This window comes from Chelonia mydas, chromosome 5 (genome assembly GCF_015237465.2).
Source record: "Chelonia mydas isolate rCheMyd1 chromosome 5, rCheMyd1.pri.v2, whole genome shotgun sequence".
Classification (NCBI taxonomy): domain Eukaryota; kingdom Metazoa; phylum Chordata; order Testudines; family Cheloniidae; genus Chelonia; species Chelonia mydas.
This window is the reverse complement of record NC_051245.2, coordinates 2,460,118-2,486,052: the sequence shown is the minus strand read 5'-3', so window position 1 is coordinate 2,486,052 and position 25,935 is coordinate 2,460,118. Positions and strand designations below refer to the sequence as shown.

The 25,935-nt window shown below is 56.6% G+C and overlaps 2 protein-coding genes across 6 annotated transcripts in view; both read right to left on the bottom strand.

Annotated features, from left to right (window-relative positions):
* FANCG (FA complementation group G) overlaps positions 1-4,363 on the bottom strand; it is a 19,025-nt gene extending 14,662 nt beyond the window's left edge. Inside the window, 1 exon segment of the mRNA XM_043547304.1 lies at positions 4,226-4,363. Within this exon segment, the coding sequence (XP_043403239.1) occupies positions 4,226-4,348 (123 nt within the window). The 5' untranslated portion in view covers positions 4,349-4,363.
* PIGO (phosphatidylinositol glycan anchor biosynthesis class O) lies at positions 2,775-25,935 on the bottom strand. 5 transcript variants are annotated; one of them, XM_043547296.1, is made up of 11 exons: positions 25,816-25,931; positions 24,209-24,702; positions 19,161-19,304; positions 17,198-17,321; positions 15,627-15,786; positions 14,646-14,819; positions 9,562-11,131; positions 8,732-8,935; positions 8,222-8,424; positions 5,115-5,185; positions 2,775-4,575 (listed from the first exon to the last, which is right to left on the bottom strand). In XM_043547296.1, the coding sequence occupies exons 2-11, from the start codon at positions 24,699-24,701 to the stop codon at positions 4,455-4,457; spliced, it is 3,264 nt and encodes a 1,087-aa protein (XP_043403231.1). In that variant the 5' UTR covers position 24,702; positions 25,816-25,931; the 3' UTR covers positions 2,775-4,454. The 5 variants fall into 5 exon arrangements, with proteins under 5 accessions (XP_043403231.1, XP_037758449.1, XP_043403232.1 ...); XM_037902521.1 differs by lacking the exon at positions 25,816-25,931 and adding an exon at positions 25,126-25,189; XM_043547297.1 differs by lacking the exon at positions 14,646-14,819 and having other exon boundaries at positions 25,816-25,935.

Sequence of the window (25,935 nt, the reverse complement as noted above, 5' to 3'; positions counted from 1 at the left end):
AGATGCCCGGTTGTGCTCAGCATCTTTGGAGCACTTTGCTCCTGAGCGCTCAAGGTGCTCTACATAAATGGCTCTGTTCCCCCATTTTCCAGACGGGGTCCCTAAGGCACAGCAAGGTGAAGCAGCTTCCCCAAAGCCACGTGGTCAGTCAATGGCAGAGCCAGGAACTGAAACCAGGTCTCCTGAATCCCAGCGCTGTGTGCTGTCTGCTGGACCACACAACCTCCCCAGGGGGCAAAGGCGATGCAATGCCCAGCGACCTACTGAGAGGGTGTTGGCATCCCTAAGGGAGGCAAATGGTTTAAAACATTTCAAGGAAGGATAAACAGAAATAGGATGAATAGGAGTAAAAGGAAACGGGCTTATTCATAGACTGGTGCTGACAGCTGACATGTGAAGCTATGGAATAAACCAGACAGGACCAAGGCCTTGAGAACACTGTCTCTGACCACCTCCCACCTCTTGGGGAGGTTTGATAGAGATTTCCCACCCAGGCTTTAGAAATTAGACCTAAACACACAAGTGTGTCTATGCTCTCCCATGCCAGGAGCTCTGCACAGACTGCACTTGTCCAACACTTGGGTGGGGTGTGCACGGCCAGAATGGAGTTTTACACCTGCACAGACGGATCCATTTCTAGGTACTGGCCCTGATCTGCAGAGCCCATGACCGGCTAGGCCTGCATCCCACGGGTAGTGTCTCTGCACAGTGCCGCAGTAGACAGGGTGGAGGGACAAGGTTGAGGAGCAGATGATGGATGACCCTCCTGGCCCCAGGTCATAACCTACTGAAATCCCCATTCAGGGGGCATCAGGGGGCTCCAGCCTGGCCCTGCTTCGGGAACAATGCAAATCTCCCCTCTCTGCACAGAGTCCACCCACCCCTGCCTGGAAGGGAGTGGGGAGAATGTGTGTCAGGCTCCGGCCAGGGCTCACTGGGATGCTGAAATTGTAACAGCCCCTAGGTGCTGTGTTGACAGGCTGAGAGAGGAAACAGATGGCAGGATTTTCTTCCTCAGTAGCACCCCTTAAATTCAGAGACCGAATACACCCCTAACTCCCCTAGGACCCTCACCCCCTGGCTGGGCCCAGCAAGCAGCAGCCTCAGCGCTGCAGTTCAGAGTTTTAAATTAACAAGCACCACAAGTTTCCATTCACTGCAACAACCAGCACGTCACGCTTCCAAGCTCTCCAAGCACTTGACAAATATTAACTCATTTTCCCGCAGCAGACAGGTGCTGCAGCGTGACCCTGGGGCTCTCTGGTACGTTAACCGAAATGGCAGCTAAGTGGCGAGGTTCAAGGGCAGCTGGAAAAACTACTACAGAACTAGTAACAGACACATACAAACAGCAAGCGTGTCGATAGCCCCCGGTGAGTCATCTGGCTGCTTGGACTCAGTTCCTCGGGACAGCAGCCTAGTCTCCCTTGGTACAGTGACCAGGATAACAGGTCCTGAATCCTACCTGGGGCTCCTTGGCACTCCCATGATATAACTATTCCATGAGCCCGGTGAAGACGTGCACTCTGATAGCACAGTGCAGGGTCTCTATGGAATTAGATTATTTCTACTTCACTGATGGAGAAACTGAGGCAGAGTGATTTGCCCAAGGTCACACCATCTGTGGCAGACTGAAGATCAGAAACCAGGAGTCCCAGCTCCCAGTTCTGTGCCCAGATTCACGAGACGACCCTGTCGCTACAAGAACAATGGGATTTAAACATTTTAAAGATAAAAGATTCAAAATTAGTTTCCGACCCACCCCACGCTGGAAGGGGACACAGCGGGAGTTAAATAGTGAGAAGGGGCAGCGTTTTATGCTTTTCATGAAGCTAGGACTCCTGGGCTGCGTTCCTGCTCGCCCACAGACTCATTGTGTGACCATGGCCACACCACAGCCACAAGTGCCTCAGGTTCCTCATCTACAAAACGGGGATAATCCGGAGCTGACTGGGCGGAAGGGGAAGGCTGTTAGCTGCTAAGCGCGCAGAGCTCTCCAGGGACACGCACCGAAGTGCTGAGCAGTACCGTGAAAGCTCCTGAAGAAAGGGAGGTTGGTTGACATTTGGGAGCAGGGGAAAGCAAAGCCCAGAATCCTGGGTCGTGACAGGGATGTTTTGGGACAGTAATACAGCTTTAAAGACCACAGAGATTTGTACCGTACCGCAAGGCTGTTCAGACTAGCAGCTGCTGACTAGGCTGCATGGCTGGGCATCATGTCAACGCAGGTGATATGGTGGGGGTCACCCCCTGGCTTCAGCAATGCGAGTTGCCTGGCGTTCTAATGCCACCTGCACGTCACATGCCCATGGGGCAATCCCTGCCAACTGGCCAGCAGGACGCAGTAGGGTCTGCACTAGCAGCTACAGCAGAGAACCATTATATAACAGGTGACCTTAGCTAACCAACCTGCTCAGCTACTATCCAAGGGAGGGCAAACACAGGGCCCACAGAATTACAGTGATGAACCCAACCCACCCACAAGACACGCCCCCTTCAGACCAGCTGGGTGCTTTGGGGCTAACAGTAGCAGTTCAGCCAGCCAGGATAACTTTGGAGGCCGCAAAAGGACCCAGAGGCAGGAGACTAGGAAGGGTCCAGAACTACCCTAGCCACATAGCACAGTGAATTGAAGTCAGACATGTACAGCTCTTCCCAACTAGTTCAAAACCAGAAAGAGACGGGGAGCGAAAAGCAACCAAATCAATGACCCCCTGCAAACCTTTCTTAGCTCCTTTTGCCCTCGAGAGCTGCATTCACATAATACAGATCACTTCACCCACCCAGGGGTGGACAGCAGGGTTTAATAGCACCAAGTAATGCCACAATGGCTTAGGGCAGGAAGTGAAGAACTCCCTAACTGCAGGGGGAATTTAGGGAGACAGAATGGGACCGTCCCCACTGGAATTTAGCCAGCTCCATGGTTAACCCCCCAACCCCTGCAGAGAAGGGATACAATCTCATGATCATAAATAGGAGTAGTGAGGTTGGGACAGCTCCTTTGAGACATCACCCAAGGCTGGAGCACCCAGGTCAGTACTGCGAAAAGCACCATGCTCTGAATCATGACCACCATCACCTGCAGCACTTGGGGTTTTCTTACAGATCTTCCAGACACATGGCCAGGCCCCTCCCTGCCAAGCTTGTGAGATGTGGCCCAGCCTGGACTCCAGGTGGTGCCTCAGTGTGTCTGAGGGGCTAAGCTGTCAGTCCTGCAGGGGTGTTATCTGCTCCCAAAAGCTTTGGAGCACTGGTCTCTGGCCACCGATGAGCACATGCCAGTGGCTAGGCCTGCAGTTCTTGGCTCTCCCTTCCTCCTTTAACAAGGAGCCTCGTTACTAGGCCCTGTCACTACCTGGCTGTCGTTCAGCTGTGCTCACTAACCAGCCACGCTGCTTGGGTCACTCAATCACAAGGTTGGGGTTGGGAGCAGCCAGAGCTCCAGAGCAGCTTCAAGGGCATGCACCAGAACAGGAGACGGGGGGCCCTGGCTGCTACAGCTGAGGTCTCTGTTTGGATACCAAAAAAGGCTGAAGCCCTGGCTCAGAGAGGATTTTATTCCTGGGTACAGCTCCCTCCCTCCTTGCTGTCTCCTTCCCCAGCAGTTTCAAACAGTCTTTCTACAGACTGTTGCTAACCCAGCCCCAGGTACCATCTGAAAGCACCATGCTGTGCAGGCTTCTCTGGCCAGTCTCTCTCTCTGTCTCACACACACACACACTTTCTCACACAGTCACGCACACACACTTCAGGGTGCGGCACTCACATGCGCAGCCCTGAGGAAGACCAGGATCAGTGAGGCAGGGGGTATCCCCATCACACAGCAGCAGACAGTTCCTCCTCTGAGAAGCTGCTGCTGCCCGAGCCCAGGGACGTGCGCTGCCCAGACTCCCCTCTTTGGGAGCCAGGGCCCGGGAGGAGGCAGATGCACAGGCAGACAGAGAACAGGGAGGTCACTCCCCTGGTGCCCACACACCCCAGGAGCTCCTCAATAGATGAGGCCCCCTCTCTGCCCCAGGTGAGGTAGCAAACACCAAGGCTGCACACAGCCCTGCAGTGGCCTGCGGTGCGTTCTGCCCAGTGAGAAGAGATGTCAAGGAAACGGCAGTAAGACCCCCTCCCTCATCCAGCTACAGGAGGGCACTTGAGGCTTTGTGCTTTCGTCCCCTCCCCCAACAGGCCCTTCGCTGCTGCCCAGCGTGCCTGGCCTGGGCTCCAAACCCACCCGGCGGGAGGCAATGAAGTTCAGCTCAGAGTTCAATGACACAGTGAGTGAGGCCAGAGATCAGCCGGCCCTGCCCTGTAGCGCTCAGCAGGGAGACGGGGATAATCCCCAGCTACTGTCCATGGTGGCGGCTCCCGGGTCCCGCCTGGCCTCGCGAGGCAGGGACGCAGCCGTCACCTCAGGGGACGATGCTCCGCGTCGGCTTCCCTGCATCTCGGCTGCTCAGATGCTACCTGGGCTGGAGCTGCTCGAACCAGGCGCTGACCGTGCAGTCTACACGCATCACCAGGAAGATCCCCAGCAGGAGGCAGATGCTGCTCACCATGAAGCCCAGAGCCTCAAAGAGGAACCTGCAGGCAGGACAGACACAGTGCATGCAGTGTGGCCAACGTCCCTGCCAGGGACCGCAGTCCTCCCCTGCAAGCGTCACCCCCCAGCCCCATGCCACTGGCATAGACTGCTCTTGCAAATCTATGTTTCTATTTTGAATCTGACTCTTCTGACGGCGAGGGGCTGAGGGGTTACAGATCCCAAAGCCAGATCTCGGGCCTCCTGCCTAGCACGGGCCAGGGTATCCCACCAGGTCCTGACTCCAGCCCAACAGCGTGCGTCTTTCAGAACAACATTCAGCCTGGACTTACAGGCTCCAAGCGAGGGAGGATCCCCACTGCCCTGCCGGTCTGCTCCAGTGATTAATCGCCCTTTATCTCGCTGCGTGATCTTCGCTAACTCCACAGCCCTTCGATGCCCCCAAATCCTGACCTGCAGCACCCCCTTCTAGGCCACGTGATCAGAGTGTACCCTTCTGGCCTTGGAATCTATGGCTATTAGTCAAGCTGCCAGGAACAAGAGGCAGACCCAAGGACAGAGGGGAGCTCCTGGGACTTACTTTGGGGCAAACACCTTCCAGACCATGAGATGCCGCCTGAGGATCATGGCTGCCCAGACGCAGGCCAGGAGCTGTGGGGAAGAACAGGGAGAAGGCAGAGTCACACATCACCCTTAGAGACTGCACCCAGCCCATGGCAAAGGGTATTAAGCCAGGCCGGTCACTGGGCCAGGTGCAGCAAGCATCATAGGAAAGCAAGTTAATTAACACCCCAAAAGGGACTCTTCCCTCTTCTCCCAGCTTACGGGGCACACACTGTGTGCACACACCTTTGAAGGGGCTGCAGCCGCTGGGGACATGTGGTGTGTCTACAACGCATGGATTTCAATGCGGGAGACGGGAGAGCCAGACCAGTATCCCCTGGGGACAGACACCAGGCCCTCAGGCTGTGGGGGGTGGGTAGGATGATAACACAAAGAGAAGAACTATAACCAAGCACGGAAAGAGTCTCACAGAAGGACCTCTACAGGATACCACAGGCTGCACTCAACTGGCATCAGATGTAACCTTGTCTTTAGAGGGCAGATACCATCAAGCAAAGGGACGAGGTACAGGCAGCCCCTTCCCAACATACAGCCCCTTCACTTGGGGGGTGTCAGTCACACCTGCTCACTCCAGGGATAAGTGTTCACTCCTGCCAGCTCTGCGGGGCCAGCCACGCTACAGAACAGGGAGCTGGAGTCCACGTCAGCTCACACACCAATAGAACTGTTAGCTAGGTCCCAGGTGTATGCAGGGCCAAACTGTGTCCTCCATTATCCCTGGGCTACTCCACTGGAACCTGCCTGCAAAATCTTTATAGCTGGGGATGATGCAAGAGATGGAGAGAGCCCAGCTGGACCCCTCCAATGCAGGGGGAATTTGCAGGGCGGGCACTTAGAAAACACATTTTTAAGAAGCTACCATCAGTGACAGAGAGTTTGGGTTTGTGCCTGGCTAGTTAACAACGGATGCTATCTTTGCATTAAGAGCGCTTGCGCAAAAGCACAGAGGAAAGAGGAAAGCCCTGCACATAGAGTTCATGGATCTTGGGAAGGCTTACGACCACGTTCCGAGAGAAGTCGTGTGGGGGTGGAGGAGAACGAAAGACCGAAGACGTATCAGACTCGTCCGGGACGTATGCGAGTGCTGTTCCCACTGCGAGAAGACCAGGCAGAGAAACTGAGCCATGTCTAGTAAGAGTCAGAGCACACCCAGGCTCGGCACTAAGCCCCTTCTTGTTCACGCTGGTGCTTGAGGCACTTACACAAAACATGCAGCATGGCGCCCTGGTGCCTGCTTTTAGCAGATGAGGAAGGTCAAGTCGCTAGTTTGACAATCCAGGAAAATGGTGAACTCAACAAGGAAATTAGATGCAGAACAGGAAAGGCGCGGACCAAAGGAGCGAAGCAAGCGGAGTGATCTGTGATAGGAGGACGCTGGTCAGACTGACGAGTTACCAGATGGTAATTACGCACAATTCACTTCTGCACAGCTCCCAGTGCTGGGCAATGAGGCAGAGACAGGAGCAGATCTTGACCACGGTGGAAATGAGAACATTAAGATGGCTGCCTGGAGCGACAAGAACGGCCGGCGTTCGGAACGAACTCATTCAGGGAAGTGGGAAGGTGGGACCAACGTCAGAAAAGCTGAGAGAGTCCAGGCGTAGATGGTTGGACATGCGAAAAGCAGATCAGAAGAATATACAGGAAACAGGGTGTTAAACTTGGGAGTGGAGGGTAAGAGAAAGGCTGCAAGACCCAAAACATCCTTGGGGGTATCACAGAAAAGGATTTCCCTAGCTGCGGAGTTACCGAGACATGGCTTCAAGACACTGGAACAGAGACGGGCTCGAAGAGCTGACCCCACAGAGATGGGTCTACGGCTAGAAGTAGCAGCAGCTACCACCACCCTGCACCCGAATCCCCGCCTCCCACCTGGCAGAGCTGTTACGGGGGCACCCCTGGACTCACAGCCCGAAGGGACAGAGATGTAGCACAGACCAGTGTCACGTTCCAGTGAAGATGCAGCCAACACTTAACCCCAGCAGAAGGCCAGTGCACCATGGGAGTTGGTCCGAGGGGACTAGGGGGAAACCCATTTTGTGCTCATTAGCTCCAAGGAACCCAGCAGTCATAAGGAAATACTCGGGCTGACTCGGGGAACTTGCCCCATCTACGACTCATTACTCCGAAAGGGTGAGACTGGATGGGCCCAAGCTAAGCCAGGGGGTCTGGCTGACAATCCACCCTGAACTCATCCCACTGGACCCACCTATTGCAGTGCTCTCACTCGCTGAGATCGGCATGAGTCCCAGGTACCAGACAGGAGAGGACTGAGGGCAACCTGGACTCAGCGTCCCAACGCCTATTAACATAACAGTCCCTCAAAGTGCCTGTCAGTACGGCCCCCCCCCCCACTCAGCAAATCCACCCCATGTGCATCCGACTCCGAGCTGCCGTCTGTAGGGACAGAAATGTCTTTACTGCTTTTCCCTCCGGTGAGCCCTGCAGAGCTAGCCCAGCTCTGGGAGCGGGAGCTCAAGTCCCTTCCTTCCTGTGCGTCAGTGTCATCAGCACCGACTGCAGATGGCAGGACTGCACAGGTGGTATCAAGGGCGAACCCTGCCCCGCAGAACCTTTCGCTACGGGCCACGCGGGAGCGGGAAAGAGCCCGTGACTGATGCTGGCCGGGAGAAAAACCCCGTTTTTTACTTGGAAGCCGAGCGCATCCGCAGCCAGATTTCCAGGAGAGCTCAGCACGCTGGCTGCCGAGTGACGCGCATCCGTCTCCCAGGGATTACACGGCACAGGCCAGGGGCTGCAGCAACCCCAGACTTCAGGACAGAATCACGCTTTGATCAGCAGGAGCCAAGGGGCGTGGCTGAGACGGGCAGGTGGGTTTGTGCGGCGCAGAGACCCGTGCACGGCCAGGAACCAGCGGCACCGCAGCGAACGCAGGCTAGCGCAGCTGCCATTCCGCCTCCACCCGTTGTCGCTCATTGCCCCGGCTGAGGTCTCCTTGTCGGGGGCCCTGCGCTCCCCGAGCTCAGGGAAGAGTCCCATTCCCACCCCACAGTGCGGGGCTCGTTATTAACCCTTCGGTGTCCACACGGTCACATGCCCTACCTGCACGCCAAGCACAAAGAGGTACTTGAGCCCCAGCTGCAACAGAGCAGCCGAGAACCTCTCCGGAGACTCCCGCAGCCTCATCTCCATCATGGGCTCCTCCTCCTCCTGAAGCTCCTCCCGCAGTTCCTTCTTCAGCTTCCTCCTCTGGGAGTTGGGCGCCTCACAGACGAAGGGCCAGAGCAGGAGCAGAGGGCAGCCAACTACCTCAAGGACAAAAGCACAGGAAGTTACCAGGCGTCCCGGAGCCCACGGGGGCGACACACACAGCTACAGGGGGTGGGGACTGCTCTCCTGCACAGGGCCCAGCAGGGACCGTTAACCCCTCGGATGCCAGCTTCAATCTGCTCATCAGTCACATGAGAGCATTTCGGCTGTGGCTCACTAGCGGGTCTGCAGACCACCTGCTGGAGAACCACATGGAGCTGGCTGCTCCCACGGGGCTGGCTCCCTCAGCAGCGAGCCGGGAGGCCTGTGAAAGCAGCCGGGCCCAAGAGGAAATTCACTTACCTGCAAAGAGGATGTGGGAGGCGAACGTGTTGGCCCCCACCAGGACAGCGGGCAGCAGGTGGGTGGTGTGGCCCTGCTGGAAGCCCACGAAGGCTGCGTTCCAGTGGATGGCTGGGAAGATGGGCTGGTGGCCCGTGGAATAGAAGAACTGGGTGGCAGCAAAGACCCAGGCGGTGACCGCATACCAGGGGACCATGAAGGGCTCTGAGAGGGACAGAGACACCCGCATCACGGGGCAGGCCTCTGGAGACGGCCTGACCCACAGCTCAGACAAGGCCGGCGTTAGCCCTTTCCCTGCCCTCACCCGAGAAGGGGAGGGATGAATCAGGCTCCAGCACTGGGAACCTTGGCCCTCTTCACCCGGGTTAAGGATGGTAGGTGCCCTCCTGGGCAAAGCACCAGGCTGGGGATCTTCTCACCAGAAGGGTGTGGGGAACGGTGCGGCCTTCACCCCCCAGGCAGCCCTTCAACTCCCTCCCACTGGGCAGTTAGTCCAGGTGTGGAGAGTGAGCAGAACCCCCCCCCAACAGAAGGGACCCCATCACACCACAAGGGGCTGTACCCCCAGCCTCGGGCCTTCTCTCCCTCCCCCCTTGCTCAAACCCTGCACTCAGCCAGAGCTGCTGACAACACAGGCTCCCAGTCACCAGCACCTCAGAGCGGGGTCCCCCGGAGCCCAGCCCCCATGCTGCCTGGGCCTGCGGCGGCTCTCGCAGCCACGAGACAGGGCTCGGTGCATCCCAGGCTCCAGGGTGGGCAGTGGGGCCTGGGACCAGCACGTGGGAGAGTCTGGGACCCCCCAACCAAGAGAGAACCTGCCCCCCGCTCACCGGCGTCCCCGGCGAGGCTCACGACACAGACATGGATCCGCAGCAGCACAAAGGCCTCCAGGAAGAGGAGCAGGAAGGAGAGGCTCATCCTCTCACTGTGCAGGAGCAGCAGGAGGAAGCCCACCAGGGTAAGAACTATGACCAGGGCGGCTGAGTACACGCTCCCCAGCCCGTAGGCTGCCACCGTGGCCCTCCGGTGACCCCTGTCTAGCTGGCTCTTCAGAGACTGCTGCATCCTCCTGTAGATCTGAGGGATGACGTGCTGGAGGTCAGCTTGGGAGCTGGGGGCCCCCTGATAAGGGGTCACAATGGGCCCCACTGGCTCCCGGCTGTCCTTCACGAACACCGTCACGGGCGTCCACAGCACCAGCAGGAGCCCCAGGGAAGCCAGGCCGTAGACGGCCCGTGGGAAGCCCACCAGCGCCACCTGCACCAGCTCCTGCAGCTTGCCCAGCGTGTCCTCCGCCCCCGAGGTGACGGCCCAGTAGCAAGCGATCCAGACGGCCACCAGCGGGAAGGCCCAGCGCACGAAGAGCACCAGGGGGCTGGAGCTGTTCAGGTTCCCGTAGTGCCGCAGCCAGCGCCGCACAGCGTACACCAGCCCGGCCAGCGCGGCCACGCACAGGAGGTAGAAGAGGTTCTTGGCCTGAGTGCTCTGCAGGCTGGAGAGCGGGGCCAGGAAGGGCGAGGGCTGGCAGTGCGGGATCTCCTCGCGGCATTGGTGGAAAAGGCCTGAGAGGCGCAGGCAGGCCAGGAGCACAGCCAGGAGGCACAGAAGCTGCCAGCTCTCCTTCTGGTAAAAGGCAAAGCCCGGAGGCTGCTTGGGGGCTTCCGGAGCGGTCAGCCGGCCGTGCCAGTGCAGCTTCCCCACCAGCAGGATGGCCAGGGATGCGAGCAGGAACGGGGCCACCCGGGCCTCGGCCACCACAAAGCTGTCCGAGAACATGGCGCAGCAGCGGATGAAGAGGATGCCCATGGGGAGGACCAGCCCCTGCCACGCTCGCAATCTCTGCCACAGGCCCGCGCTGGCCACGGGCAGCTGGACACCAGCCAAATGGGCTCGACGGGGCCGGCGGCCCCACCAGTGCCAGAAGAAGGCCAGCTGGGAGGCGGCAGCCGACCACGACAACACCAGAATGAGGTCCAGCCCCTCCTTGGTGAGCAGGTGGCCCAGCCCCAGCAGAGCCGCCACCGCCAGGCCCCAGAGAAGCGGGTACAGGAGGTGGCTTCGGTAGGAGAAGTCCAGGGCCGCCGCCAGCTCCGAGGCGACACAGCAGAGCAGGCAGGAGGCGGCGATGAGCGCGCAGCCAGCCACCATGCGCAGCGGGTGGAAGCGGGCCCAGGACTCCGTGCACACGGCCCGGGCCCCCCGCAGGTAACGCTGGAAGCGGCCAACCAGTCGCCCCAGCCTGGCCTCCAGCTCGGGGGATGCAGGCAGCCCCTCCTGCACTTGGGCCAGCAGCTGGTCGTGCTCCTCCAGCGCGGCAGAGAAAAGCTCCCGCAGGTGCCGGAGCCGCTCGGCCGGCAGGTCCTGGGCAGCCAGCGAGTAGGAGTGCAGGAAACGGTCCACCTGCAGAGAAAAGCCAGGGTCACAATGGAGACGCTCACTGCCGCCTCCCCTGTCCCTCAGACATGGGCTGGTCCAGAGCATCCCCAAACACCTGCCAAGGGAAACCGACCCGCAGCAGCCCTGCCCTCTTCTGCCCAGGCCAGCGCCGGCTGCGGCCAGCACACACAGGGGCTGCATAAGCCACAGTCAGAGATTCAGAGAGTCTGTGGAGAGACGGGACCACTGGACCATCTCCGTGTAACACAGGCCAGAGAATTTCACCATTACCCCAGGAGCGAGCCCAGTGACTTGTGTTTGACTAAAGCATCTTCCAGGCAGGCCTGCAGTCTGGTTCGAAGACACCAAGGGATGGAGAGTCCACCCCTCCACTTGACAGTGTGGTCCAACTATTAATCAGCCTCCCTGCTCAACATCTGTGCCTCATTTTGAATCTGAATTTATCTGGCTTCGCCTTTCAGCCACTGGTTCTCGCTCTGCCTTGCCCTGCTAGATTTCAGAGCCCTTTAGTACCTGGGATTGTCCCCCATGCAGGTACTGACGCACTGTAATGAACTCACCTCTCACTCTTCATTTCAGTGTATAACTTTGCATTCAGCTGTAGGAAAATGCATTTTGTTTGAATGGACCCTGTACACCCAGTTCTCCAGATCGCTCCGTGTACTCGGTCTGGCCGCATTACTTTCCTCTCTGCCAATCTGTGCATCACCCACAAGTTTTATCAGCAGGAATTTTATATTTACTTCCTGATAATTGACGAAAACGTTGAAAAGCACTAGAAACACCCAACATTCAAGGATAATTCCCCACCGACAACTAGTTTTTGAGATCTGTCAGTTAGCTGGTTCTTACTCCATTTAACGTGGGCTTTATTGATACTGTACCAAGCTAGCATTTTTTTAAAAATCAGATCATATGGGTTTGAAGTCAAAAACCTTCCAAAAGTCTCAGCCTATGATACCTGTGCAGTCACCTTTATCAACCAAACTTGTAATCTCATCAAACAATGACGTCAGGTTTGTTTGACAAGACTGATTTTCCAGAAAACCATGCTGACTAATGTTTACTATATTCTGATCCTTTAAATCAGTGGTTTTCAACCCAGGGTTCAGGGACTATGTCTACGATTTCCAAAGGGGTCCGCACCTCCATTTGTAATTTTTTAGCGGTTTGCAAATGAAAAAAGGTTGAAAAATCCCTGCTGTAAATCTGTCAGTTGAATCCGATATCGGTTGTTCCATTATTGGCATAAGACTGGCGTCAGGCTAACTGGCTCTTTGTTCCCTGAGTCGTCTCTTTTGCCTTTTTTGGATATTGGCACAACAGGAGCACGCTTCCAGTCTTCTGGAAGTCCCCCGTTATTCCAAGCTTTAACAACAATTAGGGCTGTCAAACAATTAAAAAAATTAATCGCGATTAATCGGGCTGTTAAACAATACTAGAATACCATTTAAATATTTTGGATGTTTTCTACATTTTCAAAAATATTGATTTCAATCACAACACAGAATACAAAGTGTACAGTGCTCAATTTAGATTTGTTTTGTATTACAAATATTTGCACTGTAAAAAACAAAAGAAATAGTATTTTTCAATTCACCTCATACAAGCACTCTAGTGCAGTCTCTTTATCATGAAAGTTGAACTTACAAATGTAGAATTATGTACAAAAAAACCCTGCATTCAAAAACAAAACAATGTAAAACTTTAGAACCTACAAGTCCCATAAGTCCTACTTCTTGTTCCGCCAATCGCTCAAACAAGTTTGTTTACAGTCATGGGAGATAATGCTGCCTGCTTCGTGTTTAGAATGTCACCTGAAAGTGAGAACAGGCGCTCGCATGGCACTGCTGTAGCCAGCATCGCATGATATTTACGTGCCAGATGCAGTAAAGATTCATATGTCCCTTCGTGCTTCAACCACCCTTCCAGAGGATGTGAATCTATGCCTATGACGGTTTCTGCTCCATAACAATTCAAAGCAGTGCGGACCGACGCAGGTTCATTTTCATCATCTGAGTCAGGTGCCAGCAGCAGAAGGTTGATTATCTTTTTTGGTGGTTCGGGTTCTGTAGTTTCTGCATCAAGAGTGTTGCTCTTTTAAGACTTCTGAAAGTATATTACACATCTCATCCCTCTCAGATTCTGGAAGGCACTTCAGATTCTTAAACCTTGGGTCAAGTGCTGTAGTTATCTTTAGAAATCTCACATTGGTACCTTCTTTGCGTTTTGTCAAACCTGCAGGGAAAGTGGTCTTAAATCGAACATGTGCTGGGTCATCATCCAAAACTGCCAAGACACGAAATATATGGCAGAATGTGGGTAAAACAGAGCAGGGGGCATACAATTCTCTCCCAAGAAGTTCAGTCACAAATTTAATTAACACTTTTTTTTTTTTTTTTTTTTTAACAAGCGTCATCAGCAGGGAAGCATGTCCTCTAGAATGGTGGCCAAAGCATGAAGGGGCACACGAATGTTTAGCAGATCTGGCATGTAAATACCTTGCAATGCCGGCTACAGAAGTGCCACGCAAACACCTGTTCTCACTTTCAGATGACATTGTAAATAAGAAGAGGGCAGCATTATCGCCCGTAAATGTAAACAAACTTGTTTCTCTTAGCGATTGGCTGAACAAGAAGTAGGACTGATTGGACTTGTAGACTCTAAAGTCTTACATTGTTTTGTTTTTGAAGGCAGGGGGTTTTTGTACATAATTCTACATTTGTAAGTTCAACTTTCATGATAAAGAGATTGGACTACAGTACTTGTATGAGGTGAACTGAAAAATACTGTTTCTTTTGTCTTTTTACAGTGCAAATATTTGTAATCAAAATAATAATATAAAGCGAGCAGTGTACACTTTGTATTCTGTGTTGTCTTTGAAATCAATATATTTGAAAATGTAGAAAAACATCCAAAATATGTAATATATTTCAATTGGTATTCTATTGTTTCACAGTGCAATTAAACCTGCGATTAATCGACAGCCCTATTAATAATTAACACCAGCGATCTCCTCAGTCTGCTCTTTTAGGACCGAGGCTCGCTGAAGTTTTCTATAATTTGTGTCATTCCACGTGATGCTGCCAGCAGGTCCCAGAGTCTGGCTGCTGACACTGTGCTGCCCCGTCACACGGCAGTAGGACAGGCCGAAAGTACAGCAATGCTTCCCCGAGGGGAGCAGTGATTGTATGTGACTGTGAACAGGAGTGGGGCATGCCGTGAGGCCAGGGGAATGGGGGAGGGAGTGGCTGGGTCAGGCCTAGCAACACTCCTGTATTAGCAAACAATTTCTAACCCCAAATAAGGAAGATCAGCTCTGGCAGATTCCCTCCAGCTGGCTGCGGAGGATTATAAAAGGCCACCTTCTCGAGGAGAGCGAGAGGTGTGGCTAGGGGGTCACAAGAGGACTGGGAGCCAGGCCTCCTAGGGACCAGTCGTGGCACTGCCTCTGTGATCCTGGGCCTCTCTGTGGAACGGGGAGAAGCCAGGTCTGGTCAGCGCCGATTGCCCCTACCTGTCCGGCGTTGACGCGATACGCCGAGAGCTGACTGAGTGCTGCCGAAGCAGCGCCGCCATCCCCCGAGAACAGCTCAGCCATCACCTCCCCGATGTTACTGTAGGGAATGGGCACGCCCAGCAGCAGGGCCAAGGTGGGCACCAGGTTCACCTGTGGGATGGTTTCCGGCTCCTGGAGGAGAACAAGGAAAGGGAGCCCATCTGGTCAATAGACTAGAGATGAGCACGCACTGATCTTCTGGGCAGGGTTAGGCCAACCTGGGGGCCATAGGGCACAGATGCACTTTGCACCTGCCACCCCACATCTTTGGGGCTCCATCTGCATCCACATCCCACCAGGCCTGCCATGCATACCTCCAGCGCTGGGCTGGGGGGCAGTGAAGGTGGTCCTGCTTGGGAGCCAGAGGGCAACCCCTGGATCCGCCGCTCCAAGGGGGGTGAAGAAGCTAGAAACCCCAGTGGCCACAACCCAACCGTTCCCCAGCACCCTGCCAAGGTGGGAGGATTCCTGCTGTGGAGAAGGACCTAGCTGTTCCTGCAGGGCCCAGGCCTAGCACAGCTGGGGGCTAATTTGGCCGTGCTTGGCTTCTCTGCCCTCAGCCGGGTGGTGCAGAGAGGGGACGAAGAACCCGGGAGGGGATCCGTGTAGGGGAGACAATCTTGGAAGGCCCCATCAGCCCCGGGTGGATGGGATGGGAAAGTCCCACCCGTCTCATCTTCGCCTGGAGGGGAGAGCCCCTGTCTGGGGGCCCAGACAGATGAGGAGAAGCCCCCGGAATCCGCTCAAGCCCTGGGCTGGGCAGGACAGACAGGCTTTTGGGTCTGGGAAGGATTCGTGTCCTATTTCCTTGCTGCTGGCCAGACGTCTCCCTGCTCCTGGGACCCCTGGGCTCACTCCCCCTGCAGGCCCCATCCCAGGTACGTGCCCAGCAGGACTCAGGCCCCTGGCCAGGGCCCCGCTGGCCTCGCTCTCCGTTACCTCAGGAAGGTGGGCTCCAAAGAGAGGCGTTTTACTGTACACGAAGAGCGCCGCGTTCACCTCCTTCTCACTGTCTCCTCCGTGGTCCCCAGTCTCCGTCATTCCATGGTCCCCGGCCACCAGCAGCAGGGTGTCGTTCCCCAGGTGATCCACCAGCGACCTGTCCACAGAGACAAGGCTCATCAGTCACCTCCCACCACACTGACCTATGGCTGGAGGCAGCCCCGGGGTGGTGAAACACTCGCAGGGCTCTGAGCACAACAGAGCAGGACCAGGCACCTCTGTGAAACCATGACAAGCCTGCTCCTGTGCTGGGAACTGGCTGCTTCCCCACAACAGAGGGTGGCAGCCCAGATGCTATGCTGATGGGGCTCCTTAGAAATGCAGATATTATTCAGAGCCCAGAGAGAGCAGACTCCTGCCTAGATCCTACGTGAACAGCAGTGACAATTCAGTCCTGGGAGGCCATTCCGCACAGAAACAGGCTTAAAGCTGATCCTCTGTGGAGCCCAGGCTCCGTCACAAACCTCTGGCTCATTGCAACATGCCTGGAAGGAGGCTGGACACTCTGGGGAAGTATTTAGCCTGCCTAGGGGCTGTAGGCTCAGCCCCCGCGGCTCAGAGCCCTGCCTTGGGGCCGTAGGCTCAGCCCCCGCGGCTCAGAGCCCTGCCTTGGGGCCGTAGGCTCAGCCCCGCGGCTCAGAGCCCTGCCTTGGGGCCGTAGGCTCAGCCCCGCGGCTCAGAGCCCTGCCTTGGGGCCGTAGGCTCAGCCCCGCGGCTCAGAGCCCTGCCTTGGGGCCGTAGGCTCAGCCCCGCGGCTCAGAGCCCTGCCTTGGGGCCGTAGGCTCAGCCCCGCGGCTCAGAGCCCTGCCTTGGGGCCGTAGGCTCAGCCCCGCGGCTCAGAGCCCTGCCTTGGGGCCGTAGGCTCAGCCCCGCGGCTCAGAGCCCTGCCTTGGGGCCGTAGGCTCAGCCCCGCGGCTCAGAGCCCTGCCTTGGGGCCGTAGGCTCAGCCCCGCGGCTCAGAGCCCTGCCTTGGGGCCGTAGGCTCAGCCCCGCGGCTCAGAGCCCTGCCTAGCAGCTATGCCAGCTCCAGCTAGAACACCCCACACAGGCAGAGCTCTAGTGACTCACCCCCAGCCCTTCCAGCTGTTCTGTGACTCACAAGCGTTTGCACAATCTTAGCGCACTCTATCCAAGGCTCCGGAAGTGCTCCTCAGACTGTCCTCGAGCCTCACAACCACCAGGGGTCACTGTCTCCACTCTAGGGAGGCAGAAACAGGCTCAGCTGGGCCCCAAAGGACGATATTTTCTGCAAGTTCAGTTAGGACCTAATGCTCCATCAGAGCCTCTCTGGGCAAAGTCTGGGGGCAGCCCCTGCTCTCCACGACCCGGTTCAGTCCCTGCCAGCGTCAGAGCATGTGGCTGACTGTGACCCTGTCTCCGAGTGGGAGGGACACAGCCTCAGGGCCCCACGGCGGGACAGTCTCGTTTTAATGCTGCCATTTCACTGCTGTGTTCTCAAAGCCACAGGTGAGTGAGCTGGCAAGCCCCCACCCCAGAGCACTGGTCACCTGAGCATCTCGTTCATCTGGGTGAGCTTCTTGGCCATTTCTGGATGGTCAGGTCCATGCTTGTGCCCACAATGATCCACACCCAGGAAATGAGCGATCAGCAGGTCCCACTCGCCACCATCCACTGCAGAACAGGGGAGAGGGCACGTTAGACCACGAGCTGTCCCCTTCTGCTAGCCAGACGGCCAGCGACTCCAGCCTGGGGCCATCCTTCCATCAGCCTGGCTCTATCCTTCCATCAGCCTGACTCTCCCCTTTCCACAACACGGGGAACGCCCACAGGTTTGAGAACATAACGGCCCTGCTGTGTCGGACCAATGGTCCATCTAGCCCTGGATCCTGTCTGCTGACAGTGGCTGGTGCCAGGTGCTGCAGAGGGAATGAACAGAACAGGGCAATTTTGAGTGATCCATTCGTATCATCCACTCCCAGCAACTGGCAGTCAGAAGTTTAGGGACACCCAAGACATGGAGTCGCATCCCTGACCATCTTGGCTCATAGCCAGTGATGGACCTGTCCTCCAGGAACTTCTCTCGTTCTTTTTTTAACCCAGCTGTATTTTTGCCCTTCACAACATCCCCTGGCAAGGAGTTCCACAAGTTGACTGTGCGATGTGAGAAGAAGGAATTCCTTATATTTGTTTTAAACCTGCTAAACCTGTTAATTTCATTGGGTGACCCCTGGTTCTTGTGTTATGTGAAGGGGTAAATAACACATCCCGATTCACTTTCTCCACACCAGTCATTTTACAGACGACTGTCATATTCCACCCCTCGCCCCATGCCCTCCCCCACACACAGTCATCTCTTTTCTAAGCTGAAGGAAGGAAGGATGTGGTATGAAGACCCAAACCTGGACTGCTCACTTGGCAGAGCCCCACCCTCAAATCCTTGTGTGGTGCAGAAGAGCCTCACAACCCCATCGAGGTAGGTACTATCACCCCATTGTACAGCTGTGAAACCAAGGCACACCACGATGAAGGCAGTTCCAAGAAGAAGTCAGCTCCCCAAACTTACAGCCCTCAGCCATAGGTGCTTTGATGTTTTATCTTGAATGTGTGTCATTCTGCCTGCTGCTTCTTTTATATTGCTAGCTCTACAGGGCAGGGATTACATTCTCCTGTGTGTTCACAAAAGGCCTAGACACTGGGGATGTTACTGCAGTAAGAGCAGCCCCTATGCTGTCTCCTCCTGTACACTCTATGGACACATACCTCACTGCAGACTATTGCGTCTCTGATCTGTAGATAGGAAGAGATGCATTTTAATTTAAGAGACAAAAACTCTCCCACAAGGTGGCTTCCCCCACCTGCAAGTCAGATTTCTTGTGTTCTCAATGACAAACCATCTCCACAATCATTTCTTTAGGTCTATGAACAGACTGTAAAAGGCACCTTCCCCCCAGTCCTGGGCCTTGGACAAAGTCCAGCTAAACACACACAAAAACCAGGGGTAACACAAACCTTCTCGAGCAAGCACCGCCTCCCAGCATGCCCAGGCCATTCCTGAACATCACGTGCCTGTCTGGGCGTTTCAATGACAGCCAGGAAGGCACCAGCTTCATAAGGTCCCTTCAAGGTTAAATGCCAGGTACAATGTTCACGGCCTGCTTTGTGCCCCCACTCCCATGTGGCATTCCCAGGGCAGACCAGGCTGTTCTAGGCTATGGATTGCAAGGCCCAGCACGCTTAACTCCCTCTGGATTGGAGGAGGGGCATTTAGAGAGTCTGGGGACTGAAAAGCTGCCTAGCTGGGCTGCTGAATCCAGGGAGAGCATTGCAAGCTACACGGGCTGCGGCTGCAATCAGGTGCAGACCCGGTGTTCCTGACCCGGCTGGGACGCAGAATAGTTCTCTGCTGGGCAACAGTGACCCTTCAGTTCTAACACCCAACCTCAGCTGGGCTCCCAGCACAATGCGCTGCAGAGAGGACGCAGTCCCAGCCCCCAGGCAATGGTAGCTCACCAGTCTTATAGAGATGCTGCAGGATCCCATCATCCACCGTGTGAAGATCCTTCACGTTAAACGAAGGGAAGAAATACGAGCGGAAGAACTTCTGGGGGAAGAGCCCATCCCAGGTGTCATCCCCCATGAAGACCACTCTCCTCCCTGGGAAAGCAGGACGGGAGTTAGCACAGGGATCAAGGAGGGGGGTCCCAGCCTTACCCACGCTGCTTGAGGAGTCTGGCCAGATCTGCAATGGGATACAAAGCACCAGCGCCACTCCCCCCACCCCCTGGGCTCAGTGATCAAAAGTTAGCATCACCTGCTGGCTGTTCAGAGGCCCGTACGAAGCGAGTTAGGGAGATCTCAGCCCCGTTCCCATCGGAAATCCACCCAGCCCAGTAGCCCTTACTGCCTTCCTTACCGGTCACAGAGCCAGTGGGCCAAAGAGATGGAAGTGCATCAAACAGACCCAACAAGTCCTGACGGCCAGGCTCTTGCGTTAGACGCTACAGCTGCCATTCTCTAGCTGCAGCACCATGCCTTCAAGACCATGATCATCTCACGGACTTCCACCGCCCCCCTCCCATGGCAGCGGCATCACTGCATCCTCACACAGGTTCCCCGCTACGGGTGTAAGAGCCGTCTTCTCTGCAGCGGCTGCACCAGGAACAGCCTCCCCGTTTCACACGACTGAACAAGGACGGTTACTCTCCTGCCACCGAGGTTCTTCCAGGTGGACTCGGCCAAGTCACACTCACGGGATGTGCCGACCGGTGCAGCCTGATCAGTAAAATTCCACCTGCAGTAGCTAGTGTCCATGCACCTCTCGCCCCTACCCCCTCACTGAATGCCGGACCGTCTAGGGCGAGGGTTTAACTCCTACCTCCGTTCCATCCCACAGAAGCCCAAGGGAGTGGGGAACAGTGAGGAGGGAGAGCTGTGTGGACATGCAGAGTCCATCTCCAAGAACCTTGGTTACAGGGGAGTAACCTTCGTTTCTTCCTTCCTGCGTCCCATTCCCATCCACGGGCTAGATCAATAAGCAGCACCCTGCCCCAGGAGGGTGAGGCCCAGAGTCCTAGTCCAACAAGGAGTGCAGGCCTGCCTGCCAAACGTGGCATCTGACCTAGATTCCAAATCTAAAGAAGGTTTAGTGACAGTGGGTGCTGCTCTGCAAATCTCACTCAGAGGGACGTCTATAGGCAGCCAGGCACGCTCCCTTTGATCTAGTTGAATGAGTTCTGATGCCATGAGGAATGGATAATCCCTTCAGTGTACAAGCTGCATAAATACCTGAGCCAGCTAGAGAGAGACAGCTTTTCCCTTGTTTTTTGGTCCATAAGCTATAAACAGCCTTGAAGACTGCTGAAATTGTTTAGTCCTGTCTGAATAAAAAGCTAACACTCTCCTTGCATCTAACGTCTGGCATTAGCTTCCCCATCACGAGTATGGGGTTTGGGGGACAGAACTGGCAACATGATCAATTCACTCATGTGAAAACCGGAGATGATTCCTGGAGAAAACTTAAGATGCGTGCGAAGGACTTTATCCTTATGAAACCCAGTGACTGGTAACTCAGCCATCAACACATGCAATCCACTTCTGTGTCTGGCAGAAGTGATTGCAATTGAAACCACTGGCTTTACAGATAGATAAAAACCAGCAGCTTCCCGGAGCTCAAAAGGAGGGCTTGCCGTTTGTGCTTGTACTACATTCAGATCCCAGAAGGGCAAAGGAGTTTGTACTGGAGGGTACAAATTATTAAGGCCTTTAAAAACTTCTTAATTGTATCATTAGTAAAAATGGATTTTCCCTCTACAGGGATACATGATATGTGGACATGGATGAGAGATGAACCTTAACTGAAGATAATGAAAGGAGGTGTCTTCTTAAGAAACAAATGATGCTCTTAATATATAATGAATCGGGGTTGTGAAGGATCCACATTGTACATGGAAATCCTCAATAAAAAAACCTTTTCCACTGAAGACGGTAACACTTTTTCGAGCATTTAACAGTACATTCTTTGTACTTTGAATGACAGGCTTTCTTCTAGCCCAGCTAAAGGCTCATTCCCCTTGCAGTCAAGAGAAGGGACAGGTGGTCTAGATCCTGTTCTTTGCTGACTCTCGGAGAAGCAGTCAGCCTGGCTGGTTCGAACAACACACCTGGTGTGTCCTGAGATGCAATACCGGGCTCAACTGCCAATAGAGCCACAGACGGAGCTGCCCGATGAACTGCGGCTTGAACAGTAACACTCTGCGGTGCCGTGCTAGTTAGCAACCCCCCACCAGAGTTCTCTTCCCTGGATCCGATATGGTCAGATCCACAGAGGTATGGTTCCTAACTCTGCGCTGACAGCCTGAACCAGAGCCTGGCTCCACCACGAGATTCTGTCCCTGTAAGGCCTTCTCTCTCTCGGACTGGCTCTTTGTAGTGAGGCTGACACTGAAGAAGGCTGCAAATATTTCCTCAGAACCGCAACTGAGTCTCTCTGAAACGGGACTGCGTCTGTCACAGATCCAGACCTTTTCTCCTTTTTTGGATCCCGAACCCGACACCTGACATAGTAGCTGAATCTCGCGTCTTCCCTGCGGAACCGGCTGGAGGTACAGGTGGAGCCGGTTTCGGAGAATCAGCCGCCACCGTCAGAGCTTCCCACAATAAAACTGCCTGGAGCCGGTTTTCTCTCTTTCTTTGCCCTCGTGGCCAATGCTGAGCATGTCAGACATTTCGAGGGAGAATGCCCTTCCCCCAACCATCAGGCATGTGCATCTGATGCTGGGAATACTGCCGGGCACGAGACACGTCTTTTGAATCCAGGCTTCTCAGCCTTCTGGTCTGGCATGTTATCCTTTAACTAACTAGCTCGAAATAAACTACGTAACTCTGCGTACTTATGTTAACAACTGACACAAACTGTCTGTCTACTAGGGATCCGAAGGGATCACACAGAAACATCGTAACTGTCGAGCTGGCCGCAGCTGAAGGAACTGAGGCAGTGGAGTGCCACCTTTAAACCCTTGCCCGAGAAGATCTGGAGTTCCCGGGGGCGGGGGAGAGGGGGGAGAGGGGGAAGGGAGGTGCTTGGACACTCCAAAGGGCTATTGCTCGTAGAATTTTACCATTCAGGCTGCATAGGATGGAGCATCCCATGAGTGGGAATATGCAGAGGACACTGGAAGGAAATACGTCGTGTACGTCTCTTTTACCTACCACCTCTCCCCCTTTTTCTCTTGTCCTCTCACCTAGAACACTCACTCCCATACAGACAGAGCTGACAAGCCGCTCAGAGGTGTGACGGAGAAGGAATATTTTGTAACATTTTAATGAATCCTGTGCGCACCTCAGTTTCCCCTATGCGTGGCACTGTGACCCAGTGGGTGGAAGGGGACTGTTTGTTCTCAGGGGAGGCTGAGACACAGGTGTGGGTGTTGCCTAGTGGTCTGGGCCTTAGCCTCCAATCTGTAGAGCATCTGAGAAGATAACGGCAAATCTAGTCGCCAGGACGTTGGCATCTAGCACCCAGCGCCCCAGGGGGATAGGGACTTCCCCATCTCTCCTTAGGGAGGCTGAGCAGCATTTCCCCAGCTGGAGAACAAAGAACTGGGAAGGTGCGAGGTTGGGGATAATGGCTGGCTGCTGGACTGAGTTGAGGCCCTCATCTGGAGTTTGACCAAGGAGGCCAGCCAGAGGGTCAGACACAGCTTGAGCCAAGGGCTTTCTACAGGTTGGCTAGGCTCTGGGTTGACCAGAATGGACAATGCTTTAACTGACATTCCTCTGGGCTACCCTCAGGACTTCCTAGGCTGTGTTCAGGTGACTAATAAACCCGACTCCTGGATGCACTGTGTGAGGGTCTCTGCCAATGCTGGGCGAGGTGCCTTAATCCCCGAGGAGTGGACAAGTCTCCCCCAGAGTCTGCATCAGTGGGACTCGCTGAACGGAGCTCACAGAGTGGAGCAAGGGGCTGCAGGCCCAGAGGTCCAGACTCGGGAGGCAGTGAAGCCGTGTGGCTTGCCAGGGAGAGTGAGAGCTCCAGGAGATCTGGCCCACTGAATGGTTCCTCCTAGAGACTGTTCCAAAGCTGGGGCCATAGCAACAATCCTGTGGCTCCGTGACAATAACGTTAGCTCATCGCAGGCCCAGGCACTGAGATACTACCGCAAGGCGCACAGAACACAGACCTGACTCTCTGGGCCTCCCCTCCGCTTCTCTCCCACACCTGTATCACCATCCCATGCTGGGTTAGGTCACATCTAGACTGTCAGTCCCTCAGGGCAAGGGCCTGTCTTTTCACCTACAGCACCAAGTACAATCAAGATACAGTAGAAACAACAGTTCTCTCTCTACACAACATGTGGGAAGGCCCAGGCAAAACACTATAGCGGCCTAATGCGATCCTGGCACAGGGATGGGCAGGACAGCCATCTGCACCACACCACCACCCAGTCCAGACACTGACTCCTCCCTCCCGCTGTACTCCACCCAGGTACACATACCGACAGGGAGACGTGAATGAAAACACGTCAGGCCCTCCTCGCCCTCTCAGATCCACCCGAGGGTCAAGATGGCTGCAACCCTGTGGGGGTCGTGTGGGGGCAGCCATTTTAACTCTTTCCCATACGTTTTGGAGCATACCACGACACTCCGGCTGCTGGGATGCTCTCCCAACCACCTTGTCCCGATGCAAACCTCCACCTGCCTCAGAATCTACGCTGACTGCCCTGGCTCCAAACCTGCACCCCTCTGAGATCAGCTTCCAACCTCTCTCTGCTCCCAGTACAGGGCAGACGCCAGGCTTACGCGACCATGTTGGCCAACATGCGGCGCTCGGACCGGGCGCATCGAGAGCTAAAAGCACGAAGAGCTCCAGCTCAAGCTACAGCGCCAAGGGCCCCTGGCTGGAGCTGTAAGAGCCTCCCACGCTCTGTGGAGTGGGCAGGGACTCGGGTTTACAGACTACCACCAGTGGGTCAGACCCACACAGCTACCTCCTCCGGCTGGCCCACTCCCCTCCCGCCACACATGGCCAGCAAGCCCCAGGGTGAGCCTGGCCCACGCACCGTTCTGCACCAGCTGGCCGAGCAGGTTGTCCTCCTCGATGGCGTAGGAGGCGAAGTTGCTGCCCACGTCGATGAAGGTGGGCAGGGAGCCGGTGGTGATGCCCTTGATGCGCTGCATGGTGGTGGTGGGCGGGTCGGCTCGGAAGCGGTAGAGCCGGGCATGGCGGGGCTGGGAGCCGGCCAGCTGGTGCAGGAAGCCCAGCTTGTTCTCGTAGGGCCGGGGCCTCGCCTTAGCTGTGTCGAAGTGGGCGAACTCGAAGGTCAGGGCGTCTATGATGAGCAGCACGGCTTTGGGGACGCGCTGGGGCATCCAGCAGGTGCCGGGCGCGACCTGCTGCCCGGCCCAGGCTGGGGCGGCCAGCGAGTCCGAGCAGGAGCTGCGGTTGGTGAGCTCGATCCTCATGAGCAGGAAGCCGCTGGTGAAGAGACCGATGCCGGAGAAGAAGAGGAAACAGGCCCAGGCCAGGAAGAGCAGCACCGGCCACCTCTGCATCCTGCAAGGGGGGGAGAAGGTCAGAGCCAGCATGGTGCCCCCGATGCCCCCCATCCCTGCCCCCGCCCCCATCCCCCTGTTACACCCCCACCCCGACTCCCCACCCCCGGCACGGCTCCCCCCAACATCGGCATCCTGCAAGGGGGGGAGAAGGTCAGAGCCAGCATGGTGCCCCCGGTGCCCCCCATCCCTGGCCCCCGCCCCCACCCCCACTCCCCTGTTACACCCCCACCCCGACTCCCCACCCCCGGCACGGCTCCCCCCACCCCCGTCCCTCGTGTGTAGGGAGACCAGGTGTCCCGATTTTGGGTCTTTTTCTTGTATGGGCTCCTGTTACCCCCCCCCCCCCCTTGCTGTCTGGTCACCCGACTCGTGCCCCCCCCGGCCCCGCGCCCCCCCCGGCGGCGCGGGCCGGTCCCGGTACCTGCGGGCGGCGCAGCGGACCCGGAAGCGCCGAGCCGGCGGCACGCGGCGAGGGGGGGGGCCGGGGGGGCGGAAACCGGGGCCGGGCAGCGCCCCCCAGCGGCGGGAGGAGCCGCCGGGCCTGAGCCCCGCCCACGGGATCCCACGGCTGCCCCCTGCCGGCCCCCCCACCCCCGCCGGCCCCCCCACTCCACCTCCCCCCACCCCCACCGGAGCCCCCTGCCCCCCAACCGACCCCCCCGCCAGCCTAATCCCCACCCCCACCCCCCTCCCCCCCACCGGAGCCCCCTGCCCCCCAACCGCCCCCCCAGCACCAGAGCCCCATGCCCCCCCCGACCCCAGCCAGCCTCCCCCCCACCCCCACCTGAGCCACCGGCCCCCCCCAACCGTCCCCCCCAGCACGAGTCACCTGCCCCCCCCACCCCAGCCAGCCTCCTCCCCCTCCCAGAGCCAGCTGCCCCCTCAACCGGCCCCCCCCACCCCAGCCAGCCTCCTCCCCCCCACCAGAGCCACCTACCCCCCCAACCACCCGCACCCCCTGGAGCTAGCTTCCCCAACACCTGCCAGGCCACCTGCCCCCCCCCCCCCCCCCCCCCCGAGCCAGCATCTGCCCCCCCTACCTCTGCCAGGGCCACCTGCCCCCCCTCCCATTCCTGCCACTCACTGGCCCCACCCAGCTGTCCCCCACTACCCAGGTCCCCCCGTCCATCCCCACGCCAGGAGGGCTCTGTGCCTGCCGCCCTCCGCGCAGACAGCCTGCTTTGGAGCATCTTCCGCGTCTAAGGAACGAGCCCCCAGCCTGCCGCCCTTC